General features: G+C 40.4%; 3 protein-coding genes across 6 annotated transcripts in view; 1 reads left to right on the top strand and 2 right to left on the bottom strand.

Moving 5' to 3' along the window:
• RB195_022980 (uncharacterized protein) overlaps positions 1–4,542 on the bottom strand; it is a gene marked incomplete at both ends in the record, with an annotated part of 55,361 nt that extends 50,819 nt beyond the window's left edge. For 2 of the 3 annotated variants that reach the window (XM_064210256.1, XM_064210255.1), the window contains 8 exons: positions 1,252–1,360; positions 1,498–1,586; positions 2,518–2,618; positions 2,675–2,801; positions 2,864–2,917; positions 3,422–3,473; positions 3,987–4,129; positions 4,259–4,372. In XM_064210256.1, coding sequence (XP_064066136.1) covers positions 1,252–1,360; positions 1,498–1,586; positions 2,518–2,618; positions 2,675–2,801; positions 2,864–2,917; positions 3,422–3,473; positions 3,987–4,129; positions 4,259–4,372 — 789 coding nt within the window. The other variant, XM_064210254.1, reaches the window with a different exon arrangement.
• A 35-nt stretch (positions 4,543–4,577) lies between these two features.
• The window catches only part of RB195_022977 (uncharacterized protein), a gene marked incomplete at both ends in the record, with an annotated part of 44,437 nt that continues 27,085 nt past the window's right edge, over positions 4,578–21,929 (bottom strand). Inside the window, 3 exons of one of the 2 annotated variants that reach the window (XM_064210249.1) lie at positions 4,578–4,661; positions 19,174–19,359; positions 19,418–19,543. In XM_064210249.1, the coding sequence (XP_064066131.1) occupies positions 4,578–4,661; positions 19,174–19,359; positions 19,418–19,543 (396 nt within the window). Of the gene's footprint in view, positions 4,662–17,820; positions 17,971–19,173; positions 19,360–19,417; positions 19,544–21,929 lie in introns of those variants that run through there. The other variant, XM_064210251.1, reaches the window with a different exon arrangement.
• Positions 17,290–17,493, top strand: RB195_022979 (uncharacterized protein; the record flags this gene model as incomplete). Its single annotated transcript, XM_064210253.1, has 1 exon — positions 17,290–17,493. The coding sequence occupies one exon, from the start codon at positions 17,290–17,292 to the stop codon at positions 17,491–17,493; it is 204 nt and encodes a 67-aa protein (XP_064066134.1).

The raw sequence follows: 21,929 nt of genomic DNA, 5'->3' as shown, positions 1-21,929 counted from the left end.
ACGACAACGAATCACTCAGATATGACAACGAACAGTCAGCGGAATGCAGAACTTGCTAACGTAGTAAACCTTGTGAACTTTCAGGGCACATACGTGACAAAATCAAATTCTCAAAGCATATTTGATATAAGCGGTTCAAATGCTTCCGATTGATGTTTTAGAAGGTTCACTATGCCCATTTGCAAAGAATCTAGGGGATTGTCTGTCGAGAAAGTCTTTCGGGCTACATCCTAAGAAGGTCCATAAACGCGGTAGATAATCCCACATTTTAATATCAGCCCGCGTGGAGCTTAAATAGATTAGGCAATACCGACGCAAAATTCTAGCCAGCGTGTTTCATCAAGTTTGCCTTCTCTGCAAAGTGCAGAAGGTGCAAACCTACCACCACCGATATAGAACAAATTTTTCAGTCTTGCAGTTCTGCACTTCCTTAGAACACTCCGTTCTTTAAAACAGGAAATGGTGACGTCAAGAATGCGTGATATACTTTCAGAAGTTTTCAATAGAAGGAAGATTTCTGCAGTTTTTAATGGTTTCTCATTTGATATTAAGCTCTCTCACAAAGAAAAGATCTGTTGAATGACATTAAGTTCGTGTCAGTCTACAAATCTCGAAATTCCGTGAAGCCGCCCACCTCTTTAGCAAGCAATTATTGCGACCTCACAAGCATATCGACTCTCTTAGCGCTTTTGAGCCACTTACTATTTACCTTATCTGAATATGTATGAAGTGTGCAATAGCTACTGTTCTGCACACATTTAATTTGATGTGTTTGATTTAAAAAACGCAAAGAAATGAAACGGACGACAAATATCTGGTTCCCACATCTTAATGCGGCTTTGCTTCATGTAATTTGACGCAGCGAAGTGCTGGAATGAATGGTCCAATAGTTGGGTTTCCACCTACTGTTGGATACTCGTTCCATTGCAGCTTGTCTCTAGGAGATGCCAACGCAAGGCGCAAATGTAGTCAACGACGATTGGCGGAACGCTACGCGTTTTAAGCCCACTCGTTTGACAGAATCGAATTCTGGAAGCTTTTTTTCGATCAGTGGCGTAAGCCCTTTTAATCGCTTCTTTCAAAGATTTTGTTGTTTTGCAAGGTTTCTGAGCATTTTCGACGAATTAACTCCTCGTGGGTTTTGAAATGACCCTTCGTAGATTTTAGAACACAAGTGTGGTATGCTATTGCAGTGTTCGTATCACCTAGAGTTCAACTAGTTATCAGTTCAACTAGTTCTGAGGAAGTCACCTTTATCTCCGAATCTACTATAAACCGTTTATCTGCACTTGCATTGTACAGGAGGAAGTTGTCGAGAAGAACAGTGCGCACCACTAAACCACGAAACGAGCAAATGTACCTAAAATTAGTTTTCGTGTGAAACGCGTCGGAGATAGGTAGCATGACTGCTTTTTCGCAATGAAACGTCATTAGCTTGGATCAGTTTTATCAACACACCGCAGCCTGACGGATATGTAATTGAATGAAGTTCCTCACCCATCACAAGATATTCCCTCTTCGGCTTCGTTTCCTCGCAGAACAGTTAGCTTCTGTTTTGTAAGGTATGCAATTGAGTCCTCTTGATCCTAGTCGTGATTGTTAGAAATCGCATGCACGTACAATAAAGAATAAAGTCACTGGCGTATCAATCCACTTGGGATGCGCCAACGCGTTTTACTGGAATTCGTATTCGTTGGGGTTTTGGAACGCGTGTTGGCCTATACAATGACTTACGGGGACCAGCCGATGATCAAGTCAGTGTTTTTGTCCTCCCGGACAAGTCTGGTACCATTTTATCGAAACTGGAGATATGAAAGGCTTTGTTTGCACAGGGCAGTCTCGAACCCTCGACCGTGGGGCTACAACGTACCTCTAACCGGCTGCGCCACACACGCTCTTACATATATATTCTTCGCTTCGTTTGTCGGCTTTTGGAAGGATGTTAGAGACAAACAAGTCTGATTTCACAGAAAACGGCACTAACATTAATTTTCGTTGGTCAGTAAAGCGAGCGAAGCAAACACCACTGAAAGTCTGAAGTCCGGTTTTAGCCGGACCTTGTAATGTGTGTGTGTGCACGTGGATAAAGTGTATGTATGTGTGTACGTGTACGAGGGCGGTTGTAGTGTAGCGGTTAGAGGTTCCGCTTCCTGCAGGGTCGATCGGAGGTTCGAATCTGCCCTAGTGCTCGCCAAGCCTTTCATCCCTCCTGGGTCGATAAGTTGATACCAGACCTTTCTGGAAGAATAAAAACACTGACTTGACACATCGGCTAACCTTCGCAAGTCATTGTATAGGCCAATTATGCGTTCGTGAACCTCAAACGATTCTGAATTGAAGTGAAAGTGGGAGCGCATCCGAAACGGACTGATTAACTATATATATATATATATATATATATATATATATATATATATATATATATATATATATATATATACATATATATATATATATTTATATATATTATATATTATATATATATATATATATATACAGTATTTTTTCAACTCCTACCTCGTCCCACTGAAAGTCTGCAACTTCCTTTACTTCCAGCCCATGTATCTTCTTCACAAAATTTTCACCAATTTCGAAGAACTGCAGGAGATTTGTTGTGTCTAAACTTTAAAAACTAGGATTTTACCTTCACCAAAAAACCGGCATCATTACTAACCAACGGTCGCCAATCTTGTGCACATTGAGTTTAGCTCCATTTTGACTATGTTTGGAATAAAGACGTATCGATTTTCGACACTTCCATCATGGAGCGACACTTTGTAAACTACACCGGAGTCACAGTACTTAATATCAGAAGACGTTATTGCATGAAAAATAAGCACTAAATGACGAATTTGATACATACTAGAATGCAGAAGTTGTTTCCCATGCAGCTATGGGTGATTTGATCTGGACAAAACTGAAATTTTAATAATATGCTTTTATGTAAACCTCAGCAGGATGACGGTATGTTGTTCTCATTGGGGCAGTACACAAGTTGTTGGGGTCTTTATTCGTGGTGTTGGCAAGTCCGCCTCCACAGTCTGTCCGGACTTGTGAAGTCCGGACAGAAGTCTCATCCGCGCAACAAAGAAAATCCAACGCCTACATATTTCGTGGTTGGATTGAATAGTTGGGAGCGAAAGTGCAAACCAGAGCTTGGGACCAGAGAGTTCTTTTTTCGATAAATTAGTTTCGATTTCACTCTTACAGGCTTTGAAGAAGGCAAACTTTGAAGCGCTTGCCAGAACTAATATGATATGTAGCTACCTCGTGTGCGGCTCAAGTCAAAGCAAGATTTTCGAATCATGTGAGAAGGCTTGATTGTCGATCGCTGTATAAACAAGCGAAGCTTGCTGCGGGTTTTTTTTATTCGTACATAGTAGTGGCATGACACGGAATCTAAAGAATCATTAACACATACCTTCCTCCTGCCTTCTTCTTTTACAACCGTTTCTTCAGTTAGCTTGTGAATCCTGAACGATTTTGAGAGGCACAAGTAACCGCAGTAATTCTTCCCCAGGAAAAAAACAGGGATCAGCGTTTTCTTTTTCGGTTTTTTCTCCGTAGCTTGACTAATTTCGCAATATATCTTAATGATGTGGGCATCAATCGTAAGGACAAGACCTATCTGTTTACCCTATTTTCACCTCGAAGATACAAAAGATTTGGCGAAAGGATCGACAATTTCGAAGATCAATGGGAGTTAAGGTGATCAAGTTAATTTCAAAAAATAAGTCCTTTCATAGAAGATCACAAGAGTTTGAATTAAACTGAATGGATAGACCTTCTCCTTACGAATCTGTTGTATCCACAACTAGTGATAAACCGCGAAATGAATCAAGTTACAGAGAAAAAAAAAGAAGAAAACAACGCGTTTTTCTCGTTTTCTAGGCAAGAATTACCGTGACTACCGTAGTAGCCTACAAGAGAAAGGAAAAATAGAATACGATCACTGTTGAAAAGAAAACCGATGGAACGCTTCTAACCTGTTTTCAACAATAGATTTGTCAGATCTGGTACATGCGCTTTTGTGGGGAACGAAAAAGTGCCAAATGAAGTACGACTCCCCTCCAGCAACAACAGCAGCCCAGTTGTTTAGAGAGATGCAACTAGGTTCAATATCTAGGTACTAAATATGATCTATTAGGTTCGTCTTTCATTTACAAATTTTCCTTATGATGAGTATGCTGCAGAAGTGCAACCACAAATCATCTCCTCCCCTCCGCCCCCTCCCCCTCCAAAAAAAAAAAAAACAGACCTTAAAGTCAATGCAAGTTCCAATATTGTTGCAGAGTTGAAGGAGACACTGAAACAAAAATGATATATTATGGTGAGCTTTGAATGGCCTTTCTGATGTGCTGACAATTTCCATAAAGTAGCTCTTTATTACAATTTTCACCGGGTGAATAGTAGATAGAGCAGTATGAAGGTTCTTGTATGCAAGAATTTCACTTCAGCAAGTGAAAGAAGTATCAAACACAGTTAGAGGTAGAAGGAAACTAGAGAATGTATTGGAAATACAACATACTCAAGATTTGTCATCAAGGTTCATGACACTAGTGGTATACCAGATTAAGTCACACTCCTCTCAACAAACGTTTTCTTCTTGGAAAGGTTCTGTTTGGGAGCGAAGGTAAGCTACAGAAGCTTAACATGTTACCCTGAAAATCCTGTCTTTGTGATAAATAAGGATTTGCTTCGAACGAAACAACAATTGGAACATTCTCATTTTTACCTATCTATGCAATATACTGTGTGGGATTTCTTTATTGTTAAGATTTTGTAATAGTAAAGGCGGTTTTTGAAAAAGAAAAATTCGACACGCAAAATTGTTAAAATATAATATTGTATGCACTATATGTCTCGTATGTACCGTCTTCTATCTATTTTTGAAGCATACATTATTCTTTTTGCATTGAAATTCATTTTGATATGTACTGCCTTTGTCTTTAACTTCTGGTTACATAGGACAGGTGAGAAGGATTCGCTGCATGGATTAAAACTCTGCTTCCGTGCCAGCGTTGGTACACGAACTTACGTTAGAGTGAATTCAATTTTGACTTGCAACTTTGAAATTGGGTTTGTATTAGGCACATGGAACTGCGAGGAATTGAAATAACTAGAGCCTATAGACCGCTATTCAGCGCAAAAGCTTTCTCTTCTTTTCCACATCGTATCAACAGAAAATGGTATGGCTATCAGAGCCATACTGATAGAGAAAAAAGTGCGCAAATTCTGCAAACAGCTAGCTATTACTTGATGAGTTGTCTCCACAGTTTTATAGTACTCTTTGCAGCGTTCCATATATTTTATGTGCAATTCCGCGACTCTTAATAACCAACACGCCATTGACCCCAACGATCTCACTTCCCGGCACCGGAACAGGAATCTGGAGCGGTTCTATTTGTCGTCTTACTTTCTAAAACCATTTTCGGCGGTTTTGCGCAGTCGGTTAGAGGTTTCAATGTTTGCACGTTCGATGGCAGATTCGAATCTGAGCTAGTGCTCACCAAGCTTTCCCTTCCTCGGGGTTGATAAATTGGTGGGAGACTTGTCTAGGAGAATAAAAACACTGACTTGACACATCGACTAAACCCCACAAGTCATGAGTATGGGCGAGCTACACGTACAATTCTAGATTGAAGTGGACATGGTGGAATATATATATATATATAAACATTACTTACTTACTTACTTGCTTACTTACTTACTTACTTACTTACTTACTTACTTACTTACTTACTTACTTACTTACTTACTTACTTACTTACTTACTTACTTACTTACTTACTTACATACATACATACATACATACATACATACATACATACATACATACATACATACATACATACATACATACATACATACATACATACATACATACATACATACATACATACATACATACATACATACATACATACATACATACATACATACATACATACATACATACATACATACATACATACATACATACATACATACATACATACATACATACATACATACATACATACATACATACATACATACATACATACATACATACATACATACATACATACATACATACATACATACATACATACATACATACATACATACATACATACATACATACATACATACATACATACATACATACATACATACATACATACATACATACATACATACATACATACATACATACATACATACATACATACATACATACATACATACATACATACATACATACATACATACATACATACATACATACATACATACATACATACATACATACATACATACATACATACATACATACATACATACATACATACATACATACATACATACATACATACATACATACATACATACATACATACATACATACATACATACATACATACATACATACATACATACATACATACATACATACATACATACATACATACATACATACATACATACATACATACATACATACATACATACATACATACATACATACATACATACATACATACATACATACATACATACATACATACATACATACATACATACATACATACATACATACATACATACATACATACATACATACATACATACATACATACATACATACATACATACATACATACATACATACATACATACATACATACATACATACATACATACATACATACATACATACATACATACATACATACATACATACATACATACATACATACATACATACATACGTACATACATACATACATACATACATACATACATACATACATACATACATACATACATACATACATACATACGCACATACATACGTACATACGCACATACATACATATACATACACAGACATACATACATACGCACACATGTACATACGCACACACACACATACATACGCACGCACACACATATACATACACAGACATACACACATACGCACACATATACATACACAGACATATACATACACAAATATACATACACAGATATATATACACATACACACATACACACATACTTACATACACACACATACACACATACATACGCACACACACATATACATACACAGACATACATACACAGATACACATACACACACACATACACACACGTACACACATACACAGACATACACACATACACACATACACAGACATACACACACACTTTCCAAAACCATTGTTCCTGCCTCACCTTTTTGTGACTTCAGTGCGCCTATCAGACATCATTTTACCGTTTTTCCTCATTCCGTTTCATTGTTTTCCGAGACAGGTACACCAACCTGACAACGTGACAACACTTCTCTTACTTCTTTTTGGCATCTGCGCATTAATCTGACGGCGTAAAAATCATCATTTTGATTTCTAGAGCCAGCGTATAATTTTTTGCCCTACTACATTCCGCTGCCAGCGCAGTTAATCACACTTGCCGCAGTCCATCCAAGCCACGTCATTCTAGCGTGTGACTACTTGAAGCGTTCGTCGTAGCCCATCTTTTTGGTGTTCTCATGGCCTCCTGGGACAGGCAGACACGTGTTTAGCATGCTTATCACTCTGTTTGACTGCTTCTCGGCCTCAATAAGACAATTTGACAACGCTGGATCAGCCCTTCGCAGTGTGTTCCAGCGTCACCCATTACAACAAATCTACTACTGCGCGAAGCTTTTCGTAATGGCAAATGGATCACCAAGCATCCGTCTATTGAATGTAGCATCGTCGAGCTTCATCATTACCTTACACCTGTTCTCTTCTTGATGCAATCGATTGCAGCGTTGAAAACAAAGGATGCTTTCAGAACTCCCCTTACTTCAACTTTCGCTTCAAATGATAAGGTTTATATCGCTAATGTTTTAGTCACAACATTATTCATGGAATTATATCAATTAGACCATGGACAATTTTGAAATTCTGCGATTAAATGCGTTGAAACGAGACTTCGCTGAAGAGAGTCGAAAGTTCAGAAAAACTATCTCATCGAATTCGGTATCATTATAATATTCAACATATTATGTGGGGCTCAGCACTTGCGAACACAGGAAGAGCACAATGTACACAAGCAAAGAAGCACCTGGTGGTCTCATTAAATCAAAACCATCCCAGGTGCTCATCACGGACAGTATCATGACAATATTCCTTTTAGTAGTCACTATTTCCTCATGATCGATAACCAGACCTAGCGCAAAAGCATTGGAAGCGTTTTATATAAGAATTCCGATCATGAGTCGTAAATAGGAAGGTGTCGCTATAACCAACGAGATGGCGCCATATCGAGTCCTGATTTTGACCTACGAGGTTAGACGCAAGAAGGAATCGCTATTAGTCACCAATAGCGGCGCAAATCTTACAACTGGTGGTTATGGATTTACGGCTACAAAAGTGAGCGTGTAGTTTGCTTCTGCTACGTTTCTTTCTGCTTTCTTCTTGCTGAGTTATATCCTGTGGAGTATTAGGTTGGTGCGTAATTAATTTCGGAAACGGAACGCATACTTCAAATTGCTATAACTCAGCTTAAACACAACATTATTAATTGAAATAAAAATCGTCAGAATCTACACTTCTTTTCCAACCAATTGGTAATAAATTTAAGCCTTCAATATAAAGACTGAGATTACAGGAATCAACAAAATTATGGAAAGCACTTTCAACATCGTCCGAATTAGTGAACCGTCGCAGACGCAAATGTGAATCAAGAGCTCAAAAAAAGTGATAGTCTGTTCGGGAAAGGTCTGTGGAATACGATCGGCGTGATTGATTCGTGCGGTGTGTGGCCGGGTGATTTGTGTGGTGTGTGGCCGGGTGATTTGTGCGGTGTGTGGCCTTGCGTTGTCCTGCAGCAGAATCAGCACTCTTCTATTCACCACTGCTGCCAACAATTTTTGCAACTTTTCATATATATCCTCTAAATCACAGTAGTAGTGCTCTGCTGTAATTGTCTGGTCTGGTTGCATGAAGTTGTAGTAGATGAAACCCTTACAGCACCACCAAACTGTAAGCATGACTTTTTAGGCTTTTTAGGCTAGGAAGATCGGGTTTAGGGAAAGTGATTGGAGGGACATCCTTGTCTACCTACACAAATCCACGTTTCCTATTATCGTAAAGAACCCAGTTTTCATATACAGTTAAAATACGACCAAGGTTCATTTTTTTTTTAAACCGAATCAAAAGGTTAGAACACGTGCCATATCGTGCCAGACGCTGCACTTCGGTTAGTTCGTGGGGCACCTATTTTGACATCTTCTTCACCTTGCCAATTTCCGCCAAATGTCTAACTACTGTAGTATGATTTGCGCCCAGGTCTTCAACTAACGTCCGTCTGTTAGTCTCCGGATTTGCTTCCACGGCTCTCTTTAGATCTTCATTATCAAGCCACGACCTGCGACCGCAACCCGGTTTTTCGAGGTTACGTTTACGAGGTTAGGTTACGAGATGCTCCTGCCGCGGAGTGTTCCAATTTTAATTCGTAAAGCACGATGACTTGATAGTCGTATCGGTTTATGGTTTTTCAAAGCCCTGGAAAAGGCCGGCTGAAAAATTACAGCGACAGCTGTATATGCACTTGAAAGCGCAGAAAAAAATCTACAAAATGATATGTGCTGTTTGTCTTGAGATGAAGTAATTTAGGGTGAAAAGTCATTTAATGACAAATACCTCGAAACCGGAAATAATTTTGCACCAACCTAATACATTGGGCGTTCAAGGGAATACATTGCACGTGTCTTTGATTTTTCTTGCTCAGATGGAGGACGCAATGTCAAAACGTTAACCGAAATAGGAATCGATGACAATCTTGCTCGTCCGTCAAAAAAAGTAGAACACGAGTCGCAATTTTTTTTTGCATGACAACGCTACAGCTGATATTTCTGAAAAGACCTCTTAGAAAGTAAATAATTTGGAGGTGCAGAAGCTCGGATCATCTAATATATTCGCTGGATCTTCCCTTAATGATTGCCACTGCCATTTTCAAAGCGTCCACACTATCTTCTCGCAGCCAAGAGTCCGTGAAAATAAACAGATGGGAAAAGCGCCTTCGATGAATCTGTTGACTTCGGAAGGCCAGATTTTTCAGCTAATGAAACTATCAAATTTGTTTCTGATAGGCAAAAATGGACTTATTCCAGAGATTCCTATTGCGATCGCTGGAATTAAGCTTTGGACGAGTTAGACTACTTTGAAGTTGAAGGCCAAAACCGCCATTACTTTTACATCCAGTTATTGAATCTGTGGTGAAATCAGTCAGTCTAAATCAGTTCAACCTGCTCAGATCGACCGTGAGCTGAAACCGGTTTAAAGGAAGAAAAATCGAGAAATGCCAGCAAACTGCCAAGTTAGTCATTTCTACTTTTGGAGAGGAACCGTTCTGCGGCGTTCATTAATACGGTTACCCCGATAGGTCGTTGCGCGGTTTAAAGGCAGCGTATCACGAAACTGTCTATGTTGAGGTCTCTTTAGGCAAGTGTACACGATCCAGACCTTCAGCGACTTATTTAGTGATTCTGAATGGACTGATGAGGAGATCTGATTGATCTCTGACCGCTCGGCCGTGAACGTGGCGCGTGCACAAAGGTGAAGTGTTTTTCTACTTTGCAAGAACAAACTCCGTTTCCCACGCCATGACGAGCAGGGAAATTGGGCGAGACTACGCTGACTACTGATCTACACTCCAGATTCTATATTTGCCCACAGAGACCGCAATATTGTCATCTTTGTATTACAATTTCTTTGATAGAGGAGTGTAATCGGGAGAGGAGAGGATAATTGAGGCTTCTATGCATTTCATTTCATATTAATTTCGAAACAGAGTAGTAGATTTTTATTAAAAAGACACTCAGAAGTTTCGAAGATAAAGAATGACTCTACTTTAAAAGAAGGTACATCAAAAGAACATGTCACTTACGCCATTGAACATCCCCAAGATTGTCACCAGTGAGAGTCAACTGTCCAAATTTGGTCGTTTCACTAAGGTCGCGTCATGAGCTATTGCTTTTTCGAGAAGAAAAATGACGCTAATGAACTAAGCTCCTTTTTTGCCAAGTGCGTGGATTATCGACTTGCTATTTTATATATTCTATTCTATAGTTTGCATGTCGATTTTTTGCCAGTGCAAATGCAACTGTCTGCTATTCCCCGAGGGTTAGTCTAAATGCATCCTGTCACGACATTGACGAGCTCGGGATCACTCAAATAGTTTGAAAGAATACGAATAGATAGCAGAAGGAATGTAGTTCACAAGTATCAACGTAATCACGATCAATTCCCCCTACTGATCCAGAAGAAGTAGCCTTGCGTGAATCCGTTCCCATAACGATGAAAGTTATTAGACGGACAACTCCTCGATCCTCTCAGGTCCGCAGCCTAGCTGTGTTGTTCTCTGCGTTTCCGTAGCCACGACATCCAGGACATTTGCAAGTGTCTCCAAGACGGACTGTATTGTTGCTTCATTGAGGCATGTTTGCGTCTCTTCAGATATATTCGTTGGATACATTAAATCTTAAAGGCATTCGTGAGAACTTCTACGGAAACTTCTTTATCGTTCATCGAAACTTCCTACATGTATTCAGAATCTCCATCAGAAAGCGCCATATGAGATAAGTTTCACGCAAGTAGCGCTTAGCACGCTCAGAACCAAAATGTTTCTACAGTTATTAGGCGGTAGACAAGACAATATATATATATATATATATGCATGTATATATATATATATATATATATATATATATGTATCTCTACTATATAATAACGGGCTTATTCTGTCACGTGTGTCTGTGTGTGTGTGTGTGTGTGTCAGTCACGAAATTCAAAATGAGGGGTGCGACGGGTCCACCGGCGTCGAGTTAATGCCTCGAAGCTAGGAAGCTATAAAATGAGGTGTGAAGGGGTCCACCGGCGTCGGATACCTATAGAAGGGGGTGCGACGGGTCCATCGGCGTCGGATACCTATAGAAGGGGATGCGACGGGTCTATCGGCGCCAGATAGCGTTAGAAGGCGGTGCGACGGGTCCACGGCGTCGGATACCTATAGAAGGGGGTGCGACGGGTCCCACGACGTCGGATACCTATAGAAGGGGGTGCGACGGATCCACCGGCGTCAGATTGCTGCGCCGGCGCCAGATGTCCAGAAAAAGGAGTGCGACGGGTCCACCGGCGTCAGATACCTATAGAAGGGGGTGCGACGGGTCCACCGGCGTCAGATACCTATAGAAGGAGGTGCGACGGGTCCACAGGTGTCAGATACCTATAGAAGGGGGTGCGACGGGTCCACCGGCGACAGATTCCTATAGAAGGGGGTGCGACGGGTCCACAGGTGTCAGATCCCTATAGAAGGGGGTGCGACAGGTCCACCTGGCGTCGAAATAGTGCGCAATAACTTCGTGTGCATGACGCAAAATATAGATGGTTGCAGCCATTTCATAGCCGTGGCCACTGTATCGCTTTGCTTTACACCCTATATGACTCCTCCGCGTGTCCATCTCCTTCTTCGTTCGCCTCAAGTTGGTAGCATGCCGCTCTCAGAAAGTGGAAACGGGTGCAAACGGGTGCTTAAATAGTGGCAAGATGTTTATGTGATCTGACGTGGAACGTTATCTTTATCAGTAGGATGATGTCTTTCACGTAATTTTATCCCGAAACGTCATTCTTTGATAACTGTTCATAGAACAGAGGAGGAAAACCCATATTTCGCGTGATACTTTTAAATTTTGTCTATAATATATTGATAAGGAGTGTTTGAAACTGAAGTTCGAATGTTCTCAAAATGTAGAACTGACGCGTTTAGGAAGATGTCTATGAAATGTTTCGCCCTTAGTTATAATATAAAAAAGGAAGAAAGATTGTTGGAGATGCACAAGTCCAATTTCGTAGAAAACGGCACTAATATTAATTTTCGTTCATCAGTGAAGGCGAGCGAAGCAAACTCCACAGAAAGTCTGAAGTCCGGCTTTAGCCGGACGTTCAGACTTATATATATATATATATATATATATATATATATATATATATATATATATATATATATATATATGTACGACCCTCTCGTAAACGACCCCCGCTCCACTTTCAACATTGATTTAATGTATCCAACGAATATATCTGAAGAGACGCAAACATGCCTCAATGAAGCAACAATACAGTCCGTTTTGGAGACACTTGCAGACGTCCTGGATGTCGTGGCTACGGAGACGCAGAGACCAACACAGCTAGACTGCGGACCTGAGAGGATCGAGGAGTTGTCCGTCTAATAACTTTCATCGTTATGGAAACGGATTCACGCAAGGCTACTTCTTCTGGATCAATAAGGGGAAGTGATCGTGATTACGCTTATACTTGTGAACTACATTCCTTCTGCTATCTATTCGTATTCTTTCGTACTATTTGAGTGATCCCAAGCTTGTCAATGTCGTGACAATATGCATTAAGACTAACCCTCGGGGAATAGACAGCAGACTGTTGCACTTGCACTGGCAAAAAATCGATATGCAAATTATAAGATAGAATATATAAAATAGCAAATCGATAATCTACACACTTGGCAAGAAAGGAGCGTAGTTCAATTTAGTGTCATTTTTTTTAAAATATGACAATTGACCTCGCAGGTACGACTCCCGGCTGGGCAAGTTTTTGCAAAAGAGACGGAAATTCGGAATAACTTCTAAAAAATGAAGAACTTAATTTTGCACAGTCTACGACAGTTTAAAAGTAAATTAAACAAAATTTAATGACCAAAAAAGCTCAGATTCTGTGCACACTGTTAGTTCTGGGAGATCGCTAGTAACTTCGTCATAAGAGCACTAAAAGAAAAAGTTTTGGTAGTTTTTAGGAGAAGAAGCTTTGCGCTAAGAACAGTCGCGTCACTGTTTTTTTTTCTACTTCCTAGTCTTTTTGGAATTTCGATGGGACGCAATTTGAAATTTTCCGACTTTTTTTGGATTTGTCCCATCTAAATTTTGAGAAAATCAGACGATCCGGTAAAGAGAAATTTTGCACATAGAGGTTTTCTTAGACTCTCCATCCGAATATGTGGGTGATTTTTTGGAATCCCATCCCATTTTTTTAGAATGGGAAAAATCGCTAAAATCCCAATTTTCGAAAAGTGAGTGATTTTGAATGACATTCAATAATTCCAAGTAACTTAGAGAAACAAAACATCTCCCAGTATGTTGTAACCGAAGATTTTCTCTATCAGATGCTGCGTCAAATGTTCTCCAGGACCTTGCTGTTCTTCCAAATTTTTGATGGGACAAAGATGGGAGAGGTGTCACTTTTCCCATCTCAGTCCCATCAAAATTTCAAAAAGACTAGGAGGTAGAAAAAAACAGCGATGTGACCCTTTTTAGCGCAAACATTCTTCTTCTGGAAGCTACCAAAACTTTTTCTTTTAGTGCTCCTATGACGAAGTTATTAGCGATCTCCCAGACCTCACAGTGTGCACAGAATCTGTGTTTTTTTGGTCATTAAATTTTGTTAAATTTACTTTTAAACTGTTGTGAACTGTGTAAAATTAACTTCTTCATTTTTCAGAAGTTATTCCATATTTCCATCTCTTTTGCAAAAAGTTGCCTCCGCCGGGAGTCGAACCTGCTAGGTCAATTGTCATATGCTCAACACATTGTGCATTGTCAAGACAAAATGCTGTTACCTTTTTTCGTTTTTCCTGCTCCTGTTGTCACCTCTAGTCTATCTTTATGCATCTCATCCGTTTTTGTCTAGTTCCGCGATGTCTATGTACTTTGCAATATAATATTTTGTTGTGTAAGTAATTGAAAATATTTCTTAGCTCAATATAATATTTTGTAACACATCTAATTAATTAATATTATTTAACATTTTTTCTTTGTTATCATGCTATGTTCCATTCAGCTACTGCTCCACTTCTCACTCATTTACGAGCATCTCTCTGATCTCATCAGCATCTCGCGGACAGCATCGGCGACGAATATGAATGGCTTATAGAACATTTTCACGATTGTTCGAGAAAAGCGAAGAGTTTCGAAACCACCAAGAGACTCCTGTCTCCGAAAACTCTACAGCTGATACGTCTGCGTAGAGGTGCACGAACTGCAGGCAAATAAGAACTCACATTCGAGCTCACAAGGCTTTGCAGAGAAGTGATAAAAGAAGACCTTAAAGAGAAAAGAGCAGAAGTGCTGGCTGAAGCTGCACAGGCGAGAAAAAGCATCCGCTATGTTCGTTGAGAGTTCGCCAACCGTAAAACAAAAATAACAGCTCTCCGGCCCCCAGATGGAACAACCACAGCATCGAGGAGGATGGAAAAGGTCATTCACGACTTCTACTCAGATATCTTCGACAGCCACGTCCACTCGCGTCCTCACCATCTGAGAGAAGATGGACATGTCATTGTCCATCTTCCCTCACATGCCATTCCAAAGGTCCTCCCTTTCGAAGTCATCATGTTGGTGAAGAATCGTACTTTACCCGGTCCAGACAGAATCAAACTTGAACATCTGAAGTAGCCTGTCCTCATCTACAGCCTGTCCTCATCAATCAAATGCGAGGCTCTTCACTCGTCATCTGTCGCAATGCAAGGTAAATAGACAATAGAAAACCAGCAAGACCGTGCTGTTGCATAAGAAGGGAGACTCACAGGACACTGGCAACTGTTGCCTCATCTGAATACTGTCTGTCATCTACAAGCTCTTCACAAGAACATGATCCTGAACAGGATATAAAGAACATTAGACAACCATGCGAGCAAGCAGGGTCTTGAAAAGGCTTCGGTACGATTGACGACATTCACTCCGTTTCAAAACTCATAGAAGTATCGCGAGAGTGTGTCTCACTTTCATCGATTTTAAGAACACCATCGGTACAGTTGAGTCCAAAGCGGTTTTGAAGGCCTTGGAGAACCAATGCGTCCCTTTTCCATACATAAAGATACATCGAGAGTTGTATACTAACAAGAAAAAAACAACACAACAAAAAATTTCCCAATTTTTCATTTTTTCCCCATTTTTCTACAGTGACGTCATGGTCGACGTGAAGAGAGCGACAGGGTGAGGCAATCTCGCCCAATACATTCAGTGCCATTCTCGAGAATGCAGTGCGAGGATTGGAATGAGACAACATGGGAGTGAAAGTTGACACCTGGTGTTAACACCATCTTCGTTTCGCTGATGACATCGTTCCAATAACATCAAGCATCAACCAGGCGGAACGGATGCTGGCCGAATTTGATGAAACATGTAAACGGATCGTTCTTCAGCTGAACCTAGACAAGACGATGTCTATGAGGAACAGATAGGTTTCTGATGCCCCATTCACGCTGAACGGAACGAATATATCCAAATGTTCCAGCTATATATATATATATATATATATATATATATATATATATATATATATATATATATATATATATATATATATATATATATATATATATATATATATATATATATATATATATATATGTATATATCTAAGTCGGGAAATCAACATACTGAACCACCTAACCTCTGTGCGGGGGAAAAGGAAACGAACGGCTTGCGAAGCATACAAGAGCATAGATCATGTAGTAAAGAGGACTAAGAACATCCGGCTCCGTGCTCGCCTATTCAACACCACCGTTCTTCCTGCTTTGATCAAAGCTTTAAAAACGTGGGGGTTTCGCAAGCAGGAGGAAAATGCGATCAGTGCATAGATCATAGACCGCGGAAGTGAAAGAGTGATGCTAATAGTAACCCTCTTCACGGAACTGAAAAGAAGGGATTTGACATTCACTCCGACGTCACCGATCGAAGATCAGAGACGCTGCCGCATATGCCAAGGAAAGCAAAATTAGGTGGGCCGGACATGTGATGCTCTTCAAGGACAGTAGTTGGACCAGAGCCGTGAAGGACTGGATACAACGCGACATGAAATGCACCGCAAGAAGACCGCCGACCCGACGGTTAAACCTCTTTACGACGTCCTTCAAAGAAAATTACAACGCTCTTCGAGTCTCCCGCGAGGAAAGATGCCACTGGGCAACACTTGCGCGCGATCGGCACAAGTAGAAGGTGGTGGTGCTGGTGCCCGCTCCAGCAAATCAATGAACAACGGGAGGACGGGTGATACTGCGGCGATACTGATGAAAGGAAGGTGGCAGGCTGCGCAATAGCTGTTAGAAATGATTCAAAGTCGTCAAGACGAGCTTTTATACGACGGCGGTATTGCAGAGGACACAAACTCTAGATCGTAAGTGCTCGCGCAATTATGAAGACCGCTGAAGACTAATCAGAAGGACGATTTTTATGATGAACTCAGCATGTTGACATCCAAGATACCGAACCATCGGGCGGTAATTGTCGGAACTGATACAAAAGCAAAGATGGAGCTTGAACAACAACCAGATGTGATTGGAAAACGGTATTATCTAGCGAAGCAAACCTTGGATAACACTAGTGGTTTGGTAGATCTTTGTGAGCAGACGAATCTAATTATTGCATCCAAGCTTAAGAAGAATCATTGACGCCATCAGCTTATTTGGCAAAGAACAACCCATTTAATGCCACAAGAGTAGCGCAAGAGGAAAATGATAACTCTTAAACTACAGCTCGACTACATTTTGATAAGGAACACTATCTTGTCGGATACCGAAGATCCATAGCTGTGAGAGTTGGATTCCGACTACTCTTCTCAGATTGGAGCTGGGGTTCCAAAAAGGAAGTCGAGGAGTTTAATCTCAACCGAAAAACAAATGAAGGACGAGGAATTTAGAAAGAAATTCCGCCAACGGGTGCAGATAAATATTGTAGTGCTGACCAAGGAGAAGCTAAAAGACGCCGAATAGTTGCACTCAGGATGCTGCAAAGAAGACGCTTACGGTTTTGGTGCCGCGGAAGAAGTTCGCCTTTGCATCCGCGGAGATTAGATCCATATACAATTCGCCCACGATACCTTTGATTTGAGCCAGGGGAAGCGTCCGAGAAGAAAGTTGCGTCCTCGGCTGAAATGGTGTAGCGAGAATGAATGGACGTCAACAGCGAAGGAGTTTGCAAAGGCGTGGGAGGACAAGAAAACGAGAAAAGCCTATACTCTGCTAAGGGCAGGCAGCAAAATGAGGAGATGTTCCCCTCCCCTAAACATTGAGTTGTTCTCCTCACTGAGGACACCTTTTCAACGGTCTTTGCGCCGATGTTCCTAGAAAGTTTATTAGCCTAATCGAGGACACACATAGAATAACAACTGCTGTTGCTCGAACACCAGCCTGATTTACTTCATCGTTGAAAGTGGAAAGTAGAGTAAGACGAGGGGCTGTCGAGGAACTTCTCTTGTTTAACTTTGCTGTCGATGATATCATGCGAAGAACATTTGAGCAATATCCCGCTGATTTCGTTTTAGCAACATCTGCACGTCCCTAGGTCGATCTCGGGTACGACGACGATATAGTGATGTTCGATTCTAGCAGTATGTAACATGTCGTCAATCTTGCATCGAAATTAGCTGCAGCCTACGGTTTACAACTCCGCTCTGATAAATGTAAGCAGATGTAGGTCTCCGCGAGACCCACGCGAGATTGCAAGTAGAGAAAGCTGTTTTGACGGATGCTTGGCTACGTTTGACCGATGATGTGCCATAGCCAAGAACTTTACCCAGAAGTGGATATGGTGTACCGGCTGATAGCGCGACGAAAACACCAATATCTTGACTCGCCCTCTAAAGTGATTGCAAAAAACTGTCTCCGCTTTTTTTGCCACATTATAAGAGGACCATCAGATCGCCTTGCCCACGTTGCCTTGAGGATGCTCTCAGACGGATAACCCCGTTAGGCCATAATATCCGCCTGCCGTTTAAGTCAAGTAAGTCAAGACAATACCCAACAAAAGCACTAAAACCAGCTATTAAAGTGGACTGTGCCATTTGCAGTCAGCAAGATTCCTATTGTAGAAATCACCACGGAACTAACAATCACTCCTTAGACGTTGTCAGTGGAGTGGGATTGTGAGCTATCAGTAAAAAAGAAACCATAGACATGGCTTTTCAGTGTTAGTATTGTATTCCATGGATCTTCTGTAGAAAACCGTTGAGTGCAAAGTTTACGTTGCACGTCGTTCCTTTGTAGATTTTAAGCCACTATTAGAAGAAACGCAATATAACATGTTGCTTTCTTTAAAAAGTCATGGTTTTCTAAAAGGTTGGGCAAAACAACCTTTCCATTCGGATCCTCCTGTCGACTGGCTATGATACAGTAATTACGACCGGTCGCTAGCTGCTCCAGTTGCTGCACTGGCTTCGAATATAACTCATCAAGTTTTGTTTCATAGAAAGCCACTCTGTAGTCACCACGCTCAATCCTTTCGTATGAATAAACCACTGTGTGTCCACAATAGCCCCACTAAAATGTTTAAACAACGAGACTCTTACTTTGTGAGTTAAATGCAAAAAGAGCTTACTTTGTACCTCGGTCGTACTTTAGCAAACCAGATCAAGTTCTCGGCAGAGAGAGCCAGTCTGACTCCTGTCGAATCCCAGGAACATCCCGTCAGAGACGAGCAAAGAATTTGTAGAGAAGATAGTTTCTTTAAAAAAAATCTTATAATAGTATCAATTAATTTACTTATTTGTTTGATACTCTTGTCAGAATGAAGGTGGGGTATATTAGAACAGAGATCAGAACGTAACGCATTATCACAGTTATGCAATGGTGATACTTGATTTACCTTACCTGCTTAATATTCTCGTAAGAATGAAGGAAGACTGTATTAGGACACGGAGCACCCGGATCAAAACACCAAGCATCATGACTTTAGTAGTGCTCGCACCACTAGCTCTAAGTGATGAGCAATAAAAGCAGTAAAAGTGTTCAGGAGCTTCTGCTAATTTCTGCTGCGAAATCAAAGTGTTTTCGTTAAGAACGTTTTGTGCTAAATAAGTGTTCTGTAGTCTTTTTACTGGGAACTTCAATACAACAATGTTAGAAAAATTCGCTAACTTACTATTCAAACTTGAATATCAACATTGCTTTAATGTCCTGGAACCATTATTCGAAGTATTTTAGTGTGTTTCTTATCTAACGATAAAATCATCACCACCAAACTAACAAATATGAGGGTTGCAGACCAAGTCGAGTAAACTGTAAGCTGCTACGTAAAATGCTGTGTAGAGACATGTGTAATGTTGACATAATGTTTTTTCTCAAGAAAAAAAAGGGATGGGGAAAAATGATGATAAAGTGTGCCGCCGAGTGTGCCAGACATACGGAGGTGTGTACCAATTCGCCGGACTATAGACACAACTAGTCATATTAATGAATGTGCTTCAATGTTCCAGGTGCATTTCTTCAACTTTCTAAAATTTATTCCGAGCTACCGACGCGTCAAATAACAAAGTGCTTCTAGTATTGGCACAAAACACGACGATGATACTTCTGTCCCACAGCTTCGTGATACCGATTCATTAATTTGAATTGAAACCCGCTGCGTCTTGGTACTTTCTAATTTTGCACTGTTGAAATCATCTGTGTTTTCTGACGCCGTTGCATCGCCTTCTTTCTTTATGACACCAACCACATAAACTGGACATGGTTATCACTCGGCAGCACCTAGATGACGCAACACTACTGCTCTCGTCACACGAAAATATAAACAAAACAAAGTCGGCATCTCAACAGAGACTGGGTCGAGACTGCAGGGTTAAAGACAATGATCACACGACTGAAATATGAATTTAATAGGCAGGTATTTGTGAAGCATGGCATTACTTTACTGAATAAAGATAAAGTTGTGCATTTTGGATTCACAAATTGTCATTTCTACACCAGTTACATATCTTTGCAATGCTTATGTGTACCGTAGATTGTACTGTAGGGTAAACAAAGCGCACGGTAAGCGCGCTTTGTTAGCTGTTGTTAGCGCGGTAGCTAACTTCAATTCAGAATTATGTGGAGTTCATGAAGGTGTGCACAAAGTGCGACCACGATCTGCGAACAAGCCGATGTGTCAAGTCTGTGTTTGTCCTCCCAGACAATTTTAGTAACAGTTTGTTAATAAGGATGAAAGACTCGCCTGGCTTTAGCGCTGGCAATGCAGACTCAGCCGAACCTTCTTATCGAGCGCTCTATTCCCGCTCTTATACATTTCTACACATTTCTGGAATTTGAAAGAGCGAATAATTAGATCAATTTGAAGCAGATCCAAAGGAATGCAACAGAACTCCTCTAAACAACCAAAAAATGAAGGTGAGAGCTTCACGGTCTACAGCTGGCCCACAGCTGTGGGTCAGCTGTAAACTTTTATGAAGTACTTTTATGTGTATACTTTTATATATACTATTGGTGGAGAATTTGTCCTCCGGGTAGCATGCTGTGGGCCAGCTGTAGACTTTTATGAAGTACTTTTATGTGAATACTTTTATGTATGCTATATACTTTTATGTGGGCCAGCTGTAGACTTCATAAAAGTAGATTTTACCGTCAGCATGTTTAGCGATTATATCCACTAGGAACTTGAACCTGTTTCATGAACTGGCATACAAAATGGGGCAAATTTTCCACCAGTACTACGCTAGGTACACATTGCCCAGCTACTTATGCGAAAGTTGCATAAGTTTGGATGCGAACATCTGCAAATTCATCAAGCTTCGTTGGATTTTCCACCATTTAACTTTGCGTGGTTCCCCAACAACTAAAAAGCTTCTCACGATTAGGTCAGGCAAAAAAAAAGTCTTTTTTTTTTATTCTACAGATTACTGGAAACGAGAGTAAACAAGCTTATTTCTTGTTGGTAAAAATGTGCAGATCTACTAGTTTTTATTCTGACAAATCAATCTTTTTCAAATCCATAACTCGTGACAATGTTTTAATAGCGTGCAGACAGTCGTTCGTTTATCATTTTATCACACCTTGTCCTCAATCACGGACCAGAGAACGGATCGTCTCAACAACCCTATATATTTGGAGAATATACT

Source organism: Necator americanus, chromosome X, assembly GCF_031761385.1.
Source record: "Necator americanus strain Aroian chromosome X, whole genome shotgun sequence".
NCBI classification, from domain to species: Eukaryota; Metazoa; Nematoda; class Chromadorea; order Rhabditida; family Ancylostomatidae; genus Necator; species Necator americanus.
Note: the sequence above shows the minus strand (reverse complement) of the source record. Positions and strands in the feature narration are given on the sequence as shown.